A 17,469-nucleotide genomic window follows, 5' to 3' on the forward strand; every position below is an offset into this window, starting at 1 on the left:
CGAAGAGATGAGGAAGTGGTAGTAGTGGTTGTAGTCGGAGTGAGAAGAGAGAAAGAGAGCAAATTGTAGCGAGAATACTCACAATGCTGGGAGGTCTGTTCACCGTTGAGGTATATCCACCAAAGAGGAATAATCACCCTCTGACGATGACGTTCAGTCGTCCGGTGGGACCGAAAGCAGCGACAGCGAGTCAGTGCACCATGACAGTCCACAAGCAGCACATACCGAATTGGAGTAATCGACGAATGCTGAGGAGGGGACGTGGTGGAGGTGGCAGGGGTGGTCAAAACACCGCGAATATTGATGGAGGTGGCGGTAGACGTGGTAGAAGCCGTGGGAGAAAACACACAGCCAATGGCGGAGGAGTCAGCAGGGATGTTCACAGTTGATGTCAGAATATGCAAATTAGATAAGCAAATTTACTCCCATCACAAACTTTGGGTCATACTGAAGATTGTTCTCATTTACAGTATGCCTTTATCTCTAACAACTTTCAAGCTACAGCCTTTTGAAATCTTGATATCAGAATTGAATATTTTCTTGAAACACTGTGGTGCCTAAAGGGTTAACACCTCTTTGAATTTCTTACATGCCAGATTAGTGAAAAGTTGATGTTTCTTTTATTCATCAATCATTCAGACAGTAGTCACAGAAAAGACCAAGGGCCTCACTGCAAAGCACAGATCGATTTTCCACCTAATGCAGTTTTTTTTTTTTTTTTTTTTTTTCACCGTGTGTTCACGGCAAACAAAGCTGCACTCCAGTTTTCACTCATGGGCGTGTGACACAATAGTTGACTTTCTTACTGCATGTAAACACACCGACTGTCAAGTCTCCATCAAATGAAGGAGGTTGACAGAGAGAGACTCCCACAAGGGCACCACCTCCTCTCACCATGCAGCCAGCCGCTCATCAAACCCTGCTCTGTCTCCGCCGCCATCGTTAAAGCTCCAAAGTTAATGAGAGAGAAAGGTTAGAGAGGAGGCATATCACCTTGACAACACTCTGCACTCATTTATGTCCCTCCATCTGTCTCCCCTCTCTCTCTCTCTCTTGCTCTTTTTTTCTAGTTGGGGCTGAGATCCAACAGGTTTTTATATGTCTCCTGCTCCACCTTTACACCTCTCTTTGCCTTCTGCTCTTACTCCCCGTCACCTGGTCAGCTCGAAAATGAGGTTGTTAGTGTGCAGATTCTGTCTCGTGTGCATCCATTCGAACAGAAAGAGGGAGAGAAAGAAAGAGAGAAAGAGAGCTGAACTGACAGACAGGCAGAAAACTGACAAAATCTCCACAGAGAGAGAAAGATCGAAGAGGAGTACAGGCAGCAGTACAGAGATGCAGTAAGACGTGTTGGAAAGCATACAAACTGATAAGATAGTCGAGCAGCAAGAAATCAAAGAGAAGCAGACAAAGGATGAAGGGGAAAGCAGAAAGACTGTGAGTGAGATTCTGTGCTTTCTTTGTATGCATTTCTCAAGGAGTTTTCACAGATTGTTTAGTGCTATGCCTGAACATGATTGCTCTCTCTCCTTACATCGTCCTCCACTGGTCTGCTTCCACATTAGTATTGTTGCTGCTGACACAGTAGGTAGCAGTATGCATGCAGTTGGTTTGCAGAATTCGCCAAGAAGAAAGGAGAAGAGGCAACGATGGAAACCACTGGCATCATCTGCCAGGTTTCTGTAAATGTGTTTCAATTCAAAGGCTACAGCCTAAAAAGGATGAAACTGAAATAACACGGTCTAGCCTGTGGAGGATTCCCTGTTAGCAGGTATAAAATCAAACATGTATAGCCATGCAGTCTCCATTTGTAAACATTCATGATCCTAAATGGGTTGTTCTGAGGAGCTCAGTGATTTCAAGCTTGGAAGCGTCGAAATTTCATCCCTGCTGGATATTCCACAGTCACCTGTAAGTGATATTATTAGAAAGTGGATGAGTTTAGGAACAACAGCAGCTTGAAGAAGAAGAAGGAGCATGGTGTGTAAAAGTCTCCAATGCTCTGCTGATTCCACAGCTGAAGTGTTCTGAACTTCCACTGGCGTTATTGTAGTTTAAGTACTAAAAGTGTTGGAGTGTCATGAATGGGTTTCCATGGCCGAGCGATTGCATGCAAGCCTCACATCATCAAGTCCGATGCCAAGTGTCAGATAGATTTGTTTAAAGCACAACAGCACTGGGCTGTAGAGCAGTGGAAACGTGTTTGGTGGAGTGACAAATTACACTTGGGGAATGTTGGAAGAACATTACCTGCGTGACTGCATTGTTTGGTGGAGCAGGGATAATGGTATGGGGCTGTTTTTCGGGGTTTGGGTTAGGCCCCTTATCTGCAGTGAAGGCCAGTCTTAATGCTTCTGGACACTGCTATGCTTCCAGCTTTGTGGCAACAGTTCGGGGAAGGCCCTTTTCTATTTGAACCTGACTGTGCCCCAATGCACAAAACAAGGACTATAGGAAAACCTTCCAAGAAGCATCTAGACTGTTGTAGCTGCAAAAGGGGGCCAACTCCATATTAAAGTACATGTATTTGAATACATTGCCTTTATAGTTCCCATTTTTCGTTATAATTTACCTTGTATTAAATGCAAAACAAACCGGACTTTGGGCTGAAGTGCACTACGATCCGGGACCAGGCCCCTAGTGCGAAAGCACCCTAAGACGCCAGCAATAACCCTCTTCCTACTTCCTCATCTATTGTGCAGCTCAGAGGACGAAGTTGGCCTGTGCTACATAGTTAAGAGGTTTATTAAGACACAGGAAGACCAACAAGTTCTTCTTACTCAAGCACAGTTGCGTTCACACCCCCCTTGGACCCTGCCTAATACACATAAATCCCAGTTTGAGATCCCCTCTTTAAGTGGACTCAACCACGGCGCCTGAGTCTAATGCACTCTGATCAAATGAATCAGACGTTGGAGTCCTGTGTTCTTGGTTTTGGGTCTTGCTGACTGATGTGAAACCTTTCTTACTCTTGGTATTTTTTGTGAATTAACTCCAATCCTCTCCATTTTCTTTTAGTGAGTTTCGAGGCCTGTTGCCTGACTCCCCTCCCCTTTCCCTCTTTTCATTTGCTGCTGATTTAGACAAGTTAGTAGATTTTTCCATCCAGTCAATAGTATTAATTGATCGGCTAACCACTGGAGAGAACGAAGAAAACAGCAGTAATTGCATTGCAGCTGTCAGGATTGGCTGAATAGGCTTGTAAGCAAAATTGGTTTGGTACAGATGCAGAGGCTGAATAGAAAAATGGATCATAGCATCAAATCTAATTTACAACAATCATTTATTTAGTATAGCAAGGCGGCAATGGTTTCTTTTTATCACTTCTATATCGAATAGACGTGTTGTTAATTCTCTAGTGTCAGTGTAGTTTATCACTCCAAATGGAGACTGAATGACAACATTTAACACTGTAAAACTGAAATGATTCAATAATTTTACTCATTTGTGGCTGTGACCTTTTATTTTTTCAACTAATAGAAAACAACAACTTTGATTCACACAGCAGGTTTGTATTTTGTTTAGTGTTTTTGCTCTTTGGCAATCCAAAAGTTATTTCATGCCTTTGTTCTATACAATATAAAACCCTGCTGGAGCCAGATAGCAGAGCTAATGCATTGCTGTTTTCATCTGAAAGCTATACATCCAAGTGATAGCTGCGTGACATTGAATGGTCTGTGTCTTGGTTTTCATTTCTCTTATATTCAGATACAAAAATGTTTTTAGAGCATGTAAAAGAGAAATAAAAGGATATTGAAAGGGGGCTCAAGGATTTCTTTAACTCTCTGTGGAGACATAAAGCAGCTCTTCATACACTAAAGTTTTTAACTTTGTTCTTATGAAGGATTTCGGTAATTTTGTCAGCTCAGATTTGATCTTCCTGTTGTTCTCTCTCTCTCTCTTTTAGGGTCAGATGATTTTGAGACAAGAATCAGCCTCTCTCCACTCACTGAGGAACACCTGGCTATCAGCTTGATGAAGGACAATCACAAACAGCCAACAGGAATTAAAATCCACTCAACCACACCCACCGTAAAAGCAGAAATATCAGTACCAGGAACATCTGGTAACTGTACGTGTGCTAGTTGGATGTGTGTATTCTTGTCTCTGAGCTCCACTCCACTGATTCGCTCTCAAACGTGCAGAGCCCTGTTTCTTACTCAATTAATACACCTCATTTCTGCACAGAGCCACACTTTCTTGGCACTGAGCATGCAGGTTTCTTAAAGAGATTATACTGTATCACACTCAACCACAGATACGCACACGCATTCTATGCATGCAGGACTGGGACTTGTTCCAGGAGTTTGTCCTGTCATCACTTCCTTCATAGAAACACTGAAATAGAGAGTTTATGCCAATACACACATGTGTGCACATGTTTATTCACACAGACATCTGAACGTTAGGATGATAATCTCTCTCAGACATTTCCTATCACCCCTCTCTTCTAATCTATCATTTTTCATTGTACCAAAAATAATGTAGTGGAGATATGGGTGACTGGTCTTCCGTTTGGATAGTTTAAAAAGTAACCCTCGGTTGCCACATGGGATGACTGCGTCGTGCACTGAAGAGCCGCGGGTTTGCTCCAACTGAAAGCAAGCGGTCTCACCTGCTAGATGCATGTCTAGAGCGCTGTGCTGTGGCACGTAGTGCCGATCAGCCGGCAGAGATCAGGGAAGAGTTCCAGCGAGGTCACGCATGAATAATCTGTCAACAGCAGACTGTTTTACCTTTTGGGGATAATTTATCATCCTTTATCAACCAAAATTGGTTGTGGAGTTGAACAAAGGGATGAAAATTGGCAGAAAAAGTGGTGAAAAGAGGTTAAAGTGTGGCAAAAAAAATGGTTAAAGAGGAAAATGGGGCAAAAGGTATCAAAAATGGTTACAAATGACAAAAATAGTGCAAAAAAAAACGAGTGAAAAGAGGTTAAAAAGTGGCAGAACAGAAGAAAAGTGGCAAAAATGGATAAAACAGTGGCACAAGGGGATAAAACATGCAGCAAAAGTGGATCAAAAGGGGTCAAAATCTTGCAATAACAGATTTAAATAGGCAAAAAGGGGCAAAAATGATCAAAAATGGGTTAAAAGTGGCAAAAACTTGTTTTACAGTTGCAAAAACGGCTTAAAAATGTAATGAAAAGAGGTAAAAAGTGGCAGAACAGAAGAAAAGTGGCAAAAATGGACAAAACGATGGCACAAAGGGTATAAAACATGCAGGAGAAGTGGGTCAAAAAGTGGGTTAAAATCTTGCAAAAATTGGGTGAAAGAGGTAAAAATAGGGCAAAAAGTATGAAAAAGGAGTTAAAGTGTCCAAAATGGGTAAATACTGGTGCTAAATCACAATTGTGGAGGGCCCATTCCCTGTGATTTTCAGGGGTTCAGCCAGTTCTGTTGTCAGGCCTGTCTCTTTTTGTCCTGCTGCATTATAGATAGCAGGGATAGATCTCACTGGGAATGACTAAAAATAATCTGTGTTTTGAAAGAAAATTCAAATACTGCTCCAAAACATTTTAATCAGACCAAAATATGTATTTAATTTTTGTGTATGTGAATGTCCGGCCCCCAGAGTTTTTGTCGAGACTAAATCTGGCCCTTGTGCAAAGACACCTGATGAACCCTGGCATAGATATTTGTAAAAATGTCACAACATTTGTTGCTTGGCCAGCCAGTTAAGGGGGGCCCTGTGTGATATTCTTCCTAGGGACCCAAAATCCTTAGCTACACCCCTGGAACCAATAAACAATGAGGCAAAAACCTAACATGTTATTTAATGATACAGTCTATTACTTAAAACAGAATCCCCATGTTAATTCTTAAATCACTCCTTTATTTAATCAATAAATTGTTAACTGAATAAGTTTAAACCTAGAAATGTTGAATTGAAATTTTAATGGCTAATTTGAATCTGAAGGAGTATTTTCAAATTTAGTCGCTAACCCTCAATGCAATTGTGCATAAAAAATTAGCTGATTAATCTAGTATTGATCATGCACACATAATCACTTCCTGTCATTGGTCTTACAGTCAGCCAGTTGGGATGGATTGATATCAAAATAGTCCTGAATATTAGGCCTATTTTTCAGCATGGTCTTGGCTCTGAAGCAGAAGTTTTATTCTTTGAGGCCTGTGGCTTCACAGTGTTGTAAAATTAAATACTCACTTAAGATGAACACTATGAAAGGAAGTGCTCACTCTTAACAACACTCAGGAGTTTAAACCTTCTGCACATATTTAATTATAGCATCATAAGGACTCGGGTGCTCTGCTTCGTTTTTTTTTTTTTCTCACTATTCTTTATTCCACACGGGGACCAAAGCACAGACGTTTCAGGAAGTTGCCTCACTGTGTGCCTCTTTGTGGCGTCTTGTCAGTGTGTCGCTCCTGCATACTGTCTGACAACACTCCGAGGAGGCCTTCCTGCTTAAACATCTGTGTTTTGTCTCCCTCGTGAAATTAACGAATGTCTTGAAACAGCTCTGTGCTCCTAAACATCCTTGTGAGTTAGGGCATTCCTTTTCCTGTTTATGACATTGGATTTACAACTTCTTTTTTAGCTTTATGTATGTTCAATTACACTGCAGATGTAACTGTAAAAAACCTTAATAACATGATTCCAGTGACCAACACTAGCACAGTTATCAGTATTATCATGCCATTTTTAAATATGCTGAAAATATTCCAAAAATACTGAAGTATTACACTGCAATCATATTTACCAAGTTTTACATTAAAGACAAAACTCAAACAAGGGTTGTGAGCTGCACCAAAGGGCCCTTGCACCCGGGTTGTGTCGCAGTGTGCTGTAGCACAACAGAGAGACCGCATAGATTCTCCCAGGACTGTCATTAAATGAAAAATATCGAGCATTTTGCACTTTGTATATGAGGTAGCACTGGCTATAAACTGTGGGTGGCAGTATGACTAAGCAGAATGTTTTTTTATTATGTAAAATTAAAAGAAGAAGGGACATTTTATGTTGGAGGTGTAACTGGCTTCTTGCAGTAGGTGGCGCAAAACAATTAAATTAATGTTTAAATGTGTAGAGGGGCACACCTTGATCATGCATGTGAGATTTGAAGCAAATCCGATGCTTCATATGAGAGTTACATCAACTTCCTGTGAAACTGGCGAGATGTCGAAATGCTCGCCATTAGCAGTGAGGTGTCCTTTGATGAAAAAGTGTTGAAGAGCTTGATAGTCTCAGCACAGTAAGAGGAAAGAACAGGTGGTACATTTGTGTCCGGTTGGACCCGGTTAGGAAATGACAGGACCAATCAGTGTCAAGGGCAGTACTTTCAGGTGCGGCGGAGTTGTGACGTAAACAAGCAGCAACAAGAGACCGGTGCCATTATGGCGGAAGACATTAGCGTGGATGCTGCTAAAGCGCCAGTTTGATTAAACTTCATGACATTTCTTCATTAAAAGAAGAACAAAGAACAGCAGTGAGTTGTTTTCTTTTCAAAAACGACTAAAGTCGTACACTGACATGTCTACAGGCACCATAGTTTGCGTTTTGCAGTTCTGTACGGAGTTTATTCCTCGGTAGCTGCGCACGCGCTCCTCAGTAGCAGCGATGATGTAACATGTTTGGTTGCTCTTATTGGCCCGTAAAGATGTGACAGACAGAACGTTCATCCAAACACCCTCCGAATTTTTTTTAAAGGCTCTGCCCTTTCCCAAACGCAGTATATCGAAGGTTTTCCAGATGGATGTGTGAAACACATCCATCTGCCGTGTAGGATTTTAGATTCTGATGGCAAGATTGTTTTTAATGTTACAAGCAGAACCAGACACAGTGTTTCTCATTTGGATATATTCATCCATATATACAGTATACGGTGAACATGTACAGTCAGTAAAAGTACAGCACAAAAAATGTATATGAAAAAATGGAAGTAAACCAGGGAACAGAAAGATAAGGTGCTACTTCAATTTTTACACTAAATGCATTTGAAACCATGCATTGAGCTCTATCAGTAGCTTAAATCTAGATGTGTGCCATATCAGCTTTAAACTGGAGTAAATTTACTCTGTGTGTATGTGCATGTGTGAGCACACAGATGATAGTGGCCCTGCACTGCTGACATCATTCCTCTCATGCTGTTTAGTTTGACAGTGCAGGTGCTTGTGAAGCGCTAAGTGGAGGTTCTGTGCCCAGCGCTGAGAGCAGGAGGAGGGACCGAAGGGTAAGGAGACAATGGAAGATTGGAAGAATGAAAGACTTAACACTTGAGCTGGTTAGACAGCAGCCAGCATGAGGAATCAGTGTCACACACGCTCACACATCCACGCCCACCCCATCACAGCTTCTCAATGGGCGCCTGAGTGTAATTTACAGTGAGCAGGTGGGGATGGATGTTCAATCTGATTCAATTTGATGTGACTCACAGTGGAGTGAGATGAGACACCACTCATAGCACTGCCTGTCGTGATTGCTTCTCTCCTGTTGCTCACCGTCTTTCCCTGAGTTTTGAGCCACCTCCCATGCTTACTTTTAGGGTTTCACCCGGGCCCAGAACCTAGTACACTGGTCCCGAAGTCTGGTTCAATTTATCAGTGTGAACCCAAGAAAAATGGAATAGAGCACGATGCTCTACAGGAGGTGGGCTCTGGCATGATTTATATGTACTCAAATACGGGCAAAGGGAGATGTGAACACAACCCTGCTTAAATGCATGGTACCCTTCAGTGAGTAGAGTCCTAAAGGGAATTCTAAACAACTCTTGTCCTCTCAAATAACGCTGTATCTGCACGCTTGGGACCTTTTTCACTGCCTAAGCTGCATGGCAGATGTGAAAGAAGGAAGAGAGTTGTTGGCATCTTAAAAATAATGAAAACATGCACAGTGGCAGGATGGACTCCACTGTTTGAAGAAAACATAAAGGAAGTTGACATGGTTGCTTCTTCTTGGCTTATTTCAAAACAAACTACATCCATACCACAACCTGCCATTAGATTTTGTTCACATGCAAATGTGCTTGGATACAGAACCATTAAGCTTGCAAAGCAGATGGACTGGCCAGACTCCATCTTGCAAAGCTCCAGTCTACAATGCTTCTGCCAGGTCTGAGCACACCTTGGCAATCAGCGTTGTTTAAGTAAGGAAGTGGTAGCTACAGTCAGGGTTTAGCTATGTAAGAGGCTGATTGCAATGGCTGCCACCAGTGTAGTGATAAGCTCAGGTGTAGCAATGGTATAGTGCCTGTTTTATCCAAACAAAGAATATATATATGATATAGGATTGTTGTCGACATACTGATATTTATAGATTCATTTAAGCCGATACTGATATCTATACGGATATACCTAAAAATTCAGTCTTTGGAACACACTTTAAGGTTGGAGGATGAGCAAAGAAACAAACTCTCATCCAAAAACACGTTATAGTTTAAACAATGAGGATGAATAAGATAAAGACCTAAACTGACATAGACATTTACTGAAGAAGATGTTTTTGCACGTATCCCAACCAGCTTTGGCAGTGAGTGTTAGCTGACAACAAGCTCCGACATTCATAAACTATGGCAGCTCTGGCCTGCAGAGCTCAGGTTAGTCAGTTAGTACTGGAGCTGTGCATGTCTACTACCTCATATTGTCTTGCTGCTCTGATTGGCCTGTAATGAATGTGACAGAAACAGAGCTTGTGCTATCACCTTCTGAGATTTTTATTTTTTTTTTAAATGCCCATTCCAAACACTTTGTATAGGAGGGCAAAAATCCCCTAACTTACCCTGCCTTCAAAAATGTAACTACTCATCAAAACAACAGAGACTAAAAGCCATATATATAGTTTGTAGTGTAGAGCAGTGGTTCTCAAATGGTGTAGCAAGGCACACTGGTTAGCCTTGAGGCAAGTTTAGGTATGCAGTGGGAATTTGTACAACTATCTGCATTTACTGTGAGCATACACCTATCGAAAAATTGGACAACCTCTTAGAAAAAGAACATTTTCAGTAGTATAGCTGGTATTTTCTTTCTGTACTTTTGTTTCATATGCATGTTTTTAGGGAAATTTGGTGTAAAAAAAATGACTAAAAAGAGGTGAAAAAGTTAGAATCAACTTAAGGTTGATATGGCTGAAATATATGCTGCAAAAATATCAATTTTAGGATTTTTGTGTAAGTCAGATGTTCCCAAATGTAGCATTGTGAATTTGATCAAATATGTGTTATTACAACAAGTATACATCAATTAAAGATACTAAATGGAAATTTAAAGAGGTAGTTTTGAATGGATTTGACGATGGTGTGCCTTGAGATTTTGGCTTGACATTTAGTGTGCCTTATGTAAAAAATGTTGGAAAATCACTGGTTTGGAGTGAGGTAAATGATCTAGCCTAGTTTGAATGTAAGTTCATATATTCAGTATGATCTCTTCCTCCTACTAGGTGTGAACTCCTCTCTGATGTATAGTTGTGATGGTGATCATTCTGAAAGGTGGGATAACTCAGAGGATGAGGAGAAGCTGAAGATTTATTGGCTGTTATTATTGTTTCCATCACTAGAGATAACTTCTGCCATCCACCGTTAAACGATCTTGTGTTATGGACAATTTCACCTTTTTAGATCTGTGTTGTTATTTTATACTGGCTCTAGGTTAAGGCTGTAGGCTTTGGCAATCACTAAATGCTCTGCCATTTTTGCATCCACTTTCAGCACTGTTTGAGGAATAACAGCATTTAGCAGAGGTTATTCCCATCTGTTATCCTGTTCAAAGTCAATAAGTCATGAGAGGCAGCACAGTAACAAACACAGAGTTAAAGAAGGCTCTTCACTGATTGGTCAGATGACATGAAGATGTCATATTTGTGGCAATATTTTGGTTAGTTTGGGCATTAGGCTCTACTTGTTAAGATGAACCTAGTGTCTCTGTGGCGTAACCAAACATTGATGACTTAAATTATAACTAAACTGGTTTCAGCGTAGGATTTGGTATGGACTTTACGCCATGACTAAAGACAGAACTTGTACATATCTGGATGCAGGATGCAGATGTGCATGTCCTCATCCATGTCTGTCTCACTGGTTGGACAGGCTCTAAACATTCCCCTGTCCTCTCTCAGCAGCCATACTTTACATCTTATCTGATGTCACCTTTTTTTTCTTCTTTGCAATTCCTGCAGTATAATACACTCCTGATCATTATCTATCAGCTCCAACTTCAACATAATACATTCTTTTTCAGTCATCGTGCCTTCCTGTACAGCAGGACCAAAAAAAATTGCACTTACAGGGTGGGATTTGGTCAGATATTGCTAAGTATCACTGACACACCAATGCAGAAGTATGTACTTTCCTCATCTTCTTGCCCTCTCTTTTCTGATCTCTCCAGCATTGTGTCCGTTGTCCCAGGCAGCCAAGGAGATCCTGGAGATCTGTAATGTGGATGAGGCAGGCTGTGAGGACCCCGACTTAGATGCTGAAACAACTCTGTACACAATACGTGATCTGGAGCAGGAACTCAGACTCATGACCATTGGTACAGATGTAGAGTGCAGTACAGTACCATTCAGTACGTTTACATGCATAGTAAAGTTGAGCTATGGTTAGACTTAGATTATGAAATTTATCCGACTACTGTTCTTGTCCCAGTGTGCATGCACAGCGACCGAACAAGTTTATTGATCAGAGCATGTCTACATGCTTTCTGCTAGTTACTATAAAGCTACTTCCTGTTGACCGTACTAACAAGTTTGTATGTCAAATGGTGAAAATGTGGTCAGATGTTTTTGTTTATTTCATACGTGCACTTCACTTTTGTCACAACCCAGTGCACTCCAGTCCTCTATCTTACGGTGATACCTGAAGGCAGGCATCAATGATATCTTAAGATCTGTGCTCAACAAGTGGAAAACTGTGGCATATGCAAGGATGTCTAGTCTAGTTCAGGTCCAACTGAGATGTAAATGTGCAAGACTAGATAAGTCTGAAACCATATTATCCTGGTGTTTTATTCTCACTTTGAGAAAATGAATTTAGTACAATTATGTAAGGGTTGATGCCGTTTGAGGTGTCAAATGATCAGGGATTAATGGATGACATGGAGGCCTGTGGATCGGACGGTTGCCTCTGCAAAGTCCATTAATCCCTGATAATTGGACACCTTAAAGGGCATTAACCTGCTTATACCATGGTCACTTGCCAACGAAAACAATTAATAAAACTACTAATTTATAATTTCATACATTTCTTTGATCAAAATAGAATGTTTGAATAAAACAACAATTCCTTTCCCCCTAGCAACGCCTGAGGGCTGGACTAATAACTGGAATAGTCATTCCAGTCCCATGTAAACGTTGTTCAGTACTCCAGTAAATAGGACAGGCTATAGATACAAAGTCACAACAGAACAAAAAAACTAGCCCGCTCAGCGCACTTTCTTAACAGATTTATGAAAGAAAAGACATGAAGACGAGTGAGACTGAGAGTCATCTGTGATCAGACTATAAACCTGTACGTTAACAGGAACAGTCTCTGATAGAAAGCTTAGTTTTAGCAGACCAGCTGTTTGAATAAACAGAATAATTCCTCCTTCAGCACTACGAGGTCACAGACGAGAAACAGAGCTGTCCACGCCCTGCAGGTGCTGATTGTCCATGAGACACGTCAGTATTTATCAGATATTATCATGCCTGTTTATCAGAAGCTTTTCTGATAAACTGAAACTTTTATTTATGTTATTTTAATCCTCTGACAATAGTTTACAGCAATTAGAACAGGAGGGAAGTGAGTTTTTTGTGACACTAACCTCTCAGTGTTAAGGTCAGCCTGAAAACAAGACGTACATCAGATGCAGAAGGTTAGAGCATCTTCTTTACTGGTCTTAAACCTGGAGTCTGTCATTTTATTTATGTCGGTTAAGTGACGGTTGATGCCGGTCCACAGGCTCCTTAGGCTGCAGCGCTGTACTCCCTGCTCAGAAAATATGACTGTCAGGTTGCTATGGTTACTCCTATTATCTAATGGCTGCTGCGCATTAATTTGGAACAGTGTAAAGACTTGTTGAGCGGGACTGCTTGTAAAGTTTGAACGGTATCCATATATCAGAAGTTAATGGACACCAGTGGAATTTCCAGAGCCAATCAGAATCAAGTATTCACCAAGACCATGGTATTAAAGTGGACTAAAATGTCTACGTAAATTATCAAATGTCTGTTTTAGTTGGGCAAAGACAAGAAATCGATTTTCTTATTGCATGTAAATGTACTGATTTATTCATGGTAATGTTTGATGCATCATTAGAGATAAAAGCCAAATTTAAAGCTTTAACATCCTCTCAAAATCTTCCTTAAAAACAGGAAATCAGAACTCAGTTTTTGGTGCAGTGAAGAGTGGAAGTCAAGGACAACATGGAAGTCATCGTTTCACACGGTGGGTAACAGACAATAGGTTTAATGCACTCCTGTGTGATAATTGCAGTTGCTCAAGGTACACAGTGTGTACATAACCTCATCCTCAAGGGTAAACTTGGGTCCATGCAGGGTTCAGATCCCTGTATCACACTGGTTAATTGGTATTTTCCTGGGGCACATGGTGTTAGTGCCAATACAGAGGTGCAGAGCAGCCTTGGCGTCTAGAAAAAGTGTATCTAACACTGCAGGTGGACAGCTTGGCATGAACAGTAAAACTGTGATTTTCATGGCTTAATTTGGGAAAAATCATGACCATATAAGCTCCTCTGTGATCACATTTATTTGCTTGTTATTTTAATTTACTTTTAAAATCTTAACTAGTCGTCATGTAATCACAGATAAAAAAGACAATTTCCCTGCTGCAGCATTAACTCCACCGAGGCCAAATAAAGATTAATGAGCGCTTCCCTCCAGCTCTGTAATCAATGACAGTTAGCTGCCTGTAGTGACGACCTTTCCTTTACTCCGGTGGCTCTTTACAGCCATCTGAAGGCAGCAGGTATCTCTTCCATCTGTTCCAGTTGGAGACAAGCTGCATGCTGTCAGGTCACAATCATGCTTAGCAGATCTCCTTGTTAAATTTGAGGAATAAACTGCAGCAGGTTTATTGTAAATCATTAAAAAGCTTTGACTTGTTTAGATGATTAAATCATAGTTTTACCGGGGTGCAAAGTTCTATTAAAAATTATAGATGAACTAAAATTTTGTTGAGAGCACAGCCAGCCTTGATTGGTCTAGTGAGTCCATCCAAAGCAACACATGCTGCACCACTCTACAGATTCTCAGCAGAGTAACAGATTTAAATCTTACAGAGATTTAACCAATCAAATGGCTTTTTATTCATCTTTATGAAGGGAGGCCTAAGGTGTTTGCACACCAAGGGCAACCTGGAAAAATGGCACACTTATGCTTATAGTTCTGAGGCCGATTTTGATGTGCCTTTCTATCCTCACCAGGAACAACATGATATTCCGAATAAATAATGCACATCTTAAAAACATATGCACTGCTAAAGTCTGCAGTGTGTTTTGCCCTACCTTCTGGTAAACTAAAGCCCTTTTCACACCACTGCGCGGCAACTTGCCGCCTCCAGTCATTTTAATGAGGGAAGGGCGACAGACAGGAAGTGGTTTTAACCGCAGTGGTAGGACCCAGAAGCGGTTGCCGCATACGTGAACGCGCACAGATTTTGCACTGCCGCTCGGACTTCAGTGTGTTGAACTCTCTGGTGGCAGCTGCCTGGCAGCAGCCAATCACAGCGAAGGAGGGAGAGAACCTGGAAATAGCAGGCTTCGCAGGTCCAAGCAAACAATGGAGGAGCTCATAATGTTGGTGTCGGGATATACTGAGCTCTACAACTCAGCTCTACCATCATACAAAGACAACCAGAAGAAAGATTGTGGAACCAACCATTGAAACGTATTTTCTAGGGGGAATTATTTTGATGACGGTACCGTATTTTTCTCTTCGTTTTATAGTACATTATACATGTTAATATACAGAGATTGTGAGGTGCTCTACATGTTTTTGGAGAGGAAGGTTTGTGATGGACTTGTGGGCGTGCTCTGCTGTGACGTTCACAGAAGCACCTCTACGCCATTGCTGCCTCGTACCACGGTGGCACCAGCCGCTTTGAAAAATGCTCTGCATTTCAGGGGACTCCTCTGGCAGGGAGGGGGTTTTCAGGGTAGTTACCGTGTGGCATCATGTAAGGCTGTCTTCACACCGGATAGTCTTTTGGTCTCAGTTCAGTTTGGAGCTCAAATTGCAACATTGTTGCCCTTTCCTTTACTTTGGTTCACATTCACATTGCACCTGGTCGAACAAACCAAACAGTCTAGATAATGTCAAGCTGTTATACATTTGTGGTGCTGCTGTCCCTAAAAAAAGAGTGTGAGGAAGAAAAAAAGACATGGAAGAAGATGAAATTCATCTCCTTCTGCCAGTCTTTTTTTCCACACAAACCATGAAACAGCACCAGTTTATGCTGTCTTGGGATTCCTACTTTAGCTTTTGGGACGTTATGAGCAGGCAACGAGCTGACATGTCTTTACATGAGATGAATCAATTGATACCAAAGAAAAAGTCAAGCCAACATTTGAGCAAGAGACGATGACATGTTGCCATGGTTACACAGATGCTAAATGAGGTACTGACATGTATTTGAGCGTATTAAATCACATATATAAATCTTTAAAACATTATACTTTATGCCATTCCCTGCCTTTGGTTCACAGGTTGGTCCAATTTGCTATCACACCTCAAAAATCTAACCTTGCAAAGCAGATGGATACGCCCGTTTCCTTGTTTTTCACTGGTGAATCCATCTTGCAAAGCTCCCGTCTGAACTGTTTGGGCCCGATCAGAAAGTGACAGGACCAACCAGGAATAAGAGGCAGTACTTTCAGGTGCAGCAGAGTCGTGACGTAAACAAGCAGCTGCAAGAGCTGGTGCAATTTTGGAGGAAGAGATTAGCGTGGATGCTGCTAAAGCGCCAGTTTTATCAGAACTTGACAACATTTCTTTGTTGAAAGAAGAACAAAGAACGGCAGTGAGGTGTTTTCTTTTCAAAAACGACAAAAAGGTTAGTACTTGCATGTCTGTAGTCACCATATTTCGCGTTATTCATCAGTAGCTGCACACGCGCAGCTCGATAGCTGCCATGTCACATGTTTTGTTGCTCTGATTGGCCAGTAGAGATGTGACAGACAGAACGTTCATCCAATCACCCTTTGAGTTTTTTTTAAGCCTCTGCCTTTTCTCAAACGTTTCCTACTGAAGCTTTTCAGGTTATCAAACATCAGGATTCCTTTGGAAGTGAACTGAGACCCCGTTTTTAAGCGGACTAGAGTCTTGTTTGGTGAGCACCAGAGTTCGAATTAGCTTTCATACCTCTCCAAACAAAACTGGACTATCTGGGAAAACGGGCCAGAGTTCATCCCAAACAGCTCTGGTGTGAAAATTATCTAAAATACATTGGCATAAGGGATAAAATGAATTTTTCTTCTCTTCCCTGACATGAGGTCAGTGCTGTTTTATTTAATTGTCATTAACTGGCCGCACCGTCTTTGCAGCCAAACGTTTGTGGGGTGGAAGAAAGGAGTTTTCTCTCATTCTATACACTCAGTTATAATAACAGTAAGAGGCCACTGTGCTTTTGGGAACCTTCAGTCCAACATAATTTTTTTTGCCTTTCCCAGATCTGTACCTTGCAACCTGTCTCCGAGCTCTGCAGTCAGTTCCTCTGACCACATGGCTGGTTTTTGCTCTGAGATCATTGTCAGCTGTGAGTCCTTCTGTATAGAGGTGTGCGCCTTTCCAAATTATGTCCAGTTAATTAAATTTACCACAGGTGGTGTAGAAACATCTCAGCAAAGATCCATAGAAATGGGAGGAACCTGAGCTAAACTTCAAATGTTGTTGTAAAGGGTCTGAATACTTATGTCAATGCAGTATTGCAACTTTTTATTTTTCATGAATATGTAAACATTTCTAAAATTCTGTTTTCACTTTGTCATTACAGGTTATTGAGCGTAGATACTGAGAGGAAAAAAAGAATTTATATGACTTTAATATCAGGGTCTGAATACTTTCTGAATGCACTGTAAGTAAAAGTCCTGCATTCAGGGTGTCTCAGTATCGTTTTCAGTAGAATCTTAAAGCGTGTGTGAGGTAGGATCATTTACAAATATTGTACTGCATATATCTATATGTTTCTGTACAGTATGACTGTCTTTAAAATTACAAACTAAGGGAGAAAAGCTGTTAAAGTGACAGTGCTATCCTCTAATCTTATGGCTATTTAACCCCCATTCCTTCATATTGCCAGTTCTGTACTGCACATTGCATGCTGGGATACTTAAGCCTGAGAACAGTGAGAATGATGTCTGGGCTTTTATTTGCATACAAGGTGGGGAAGGGAGTTCTGACTGCAGGTCTACACTGAAGTCGTATTATTAATGCAGTGTGAACACAGGTACTAAAGTGCAGTCAACTTTGTCTCTGAATGACCAAACAGGTATAAATGCCAACTATAAACAGGGTCTCTGT

General features: G+C 41.1%; 1 protein-coding gene across 3 annotated transcripts in view; it reads left to right on the forward strand.

Annotated features, from left to right (window-relative positions):
* Positions 1-17,469, forward strand: part of zbbx (zinc finger, B-box domain containing) — a 170,885-nt gene that overhangs the window by 149,426 nt on the left and 3,990 nt on the right. For 2 of the 3 annotated variants that reach the window (XM_041810314.1, XM_041810326.1), the window contains 3 exons: positions 3,908-4,072; positions 11,340-11,486; positions 13,306-13,378. In XM_041810314.1, coding sequence (XP_041666248.1) covers positions 3,908-4,072; positions 11,340-11,486; positions 13,306-13,378 — 385 coding nt within the window. The remainder of the gene's footprint in view (positions 1-3,907; positions 4,073-11,339; positions 11,487-13,305; positions 13,379-17,469) is intronic. The other variant, XM_041810320.1, reaches the window with a different exon arrangement.

The sequence above is a fragment of the Cheilinus undulatus genome, linkage group 2 (genome assembly GCF_018320785.1).
Source record: "Cheilinus undulatus linkage group 2, ASM1832078v1, whole genome shotgun sequence".
NCBI classification, from domain to species: Eukaryota; Metazoa; Chordata; class Actinopteri; order Labriformes; family Labridae; genus Cheilinus; species Cheilinus undulatus.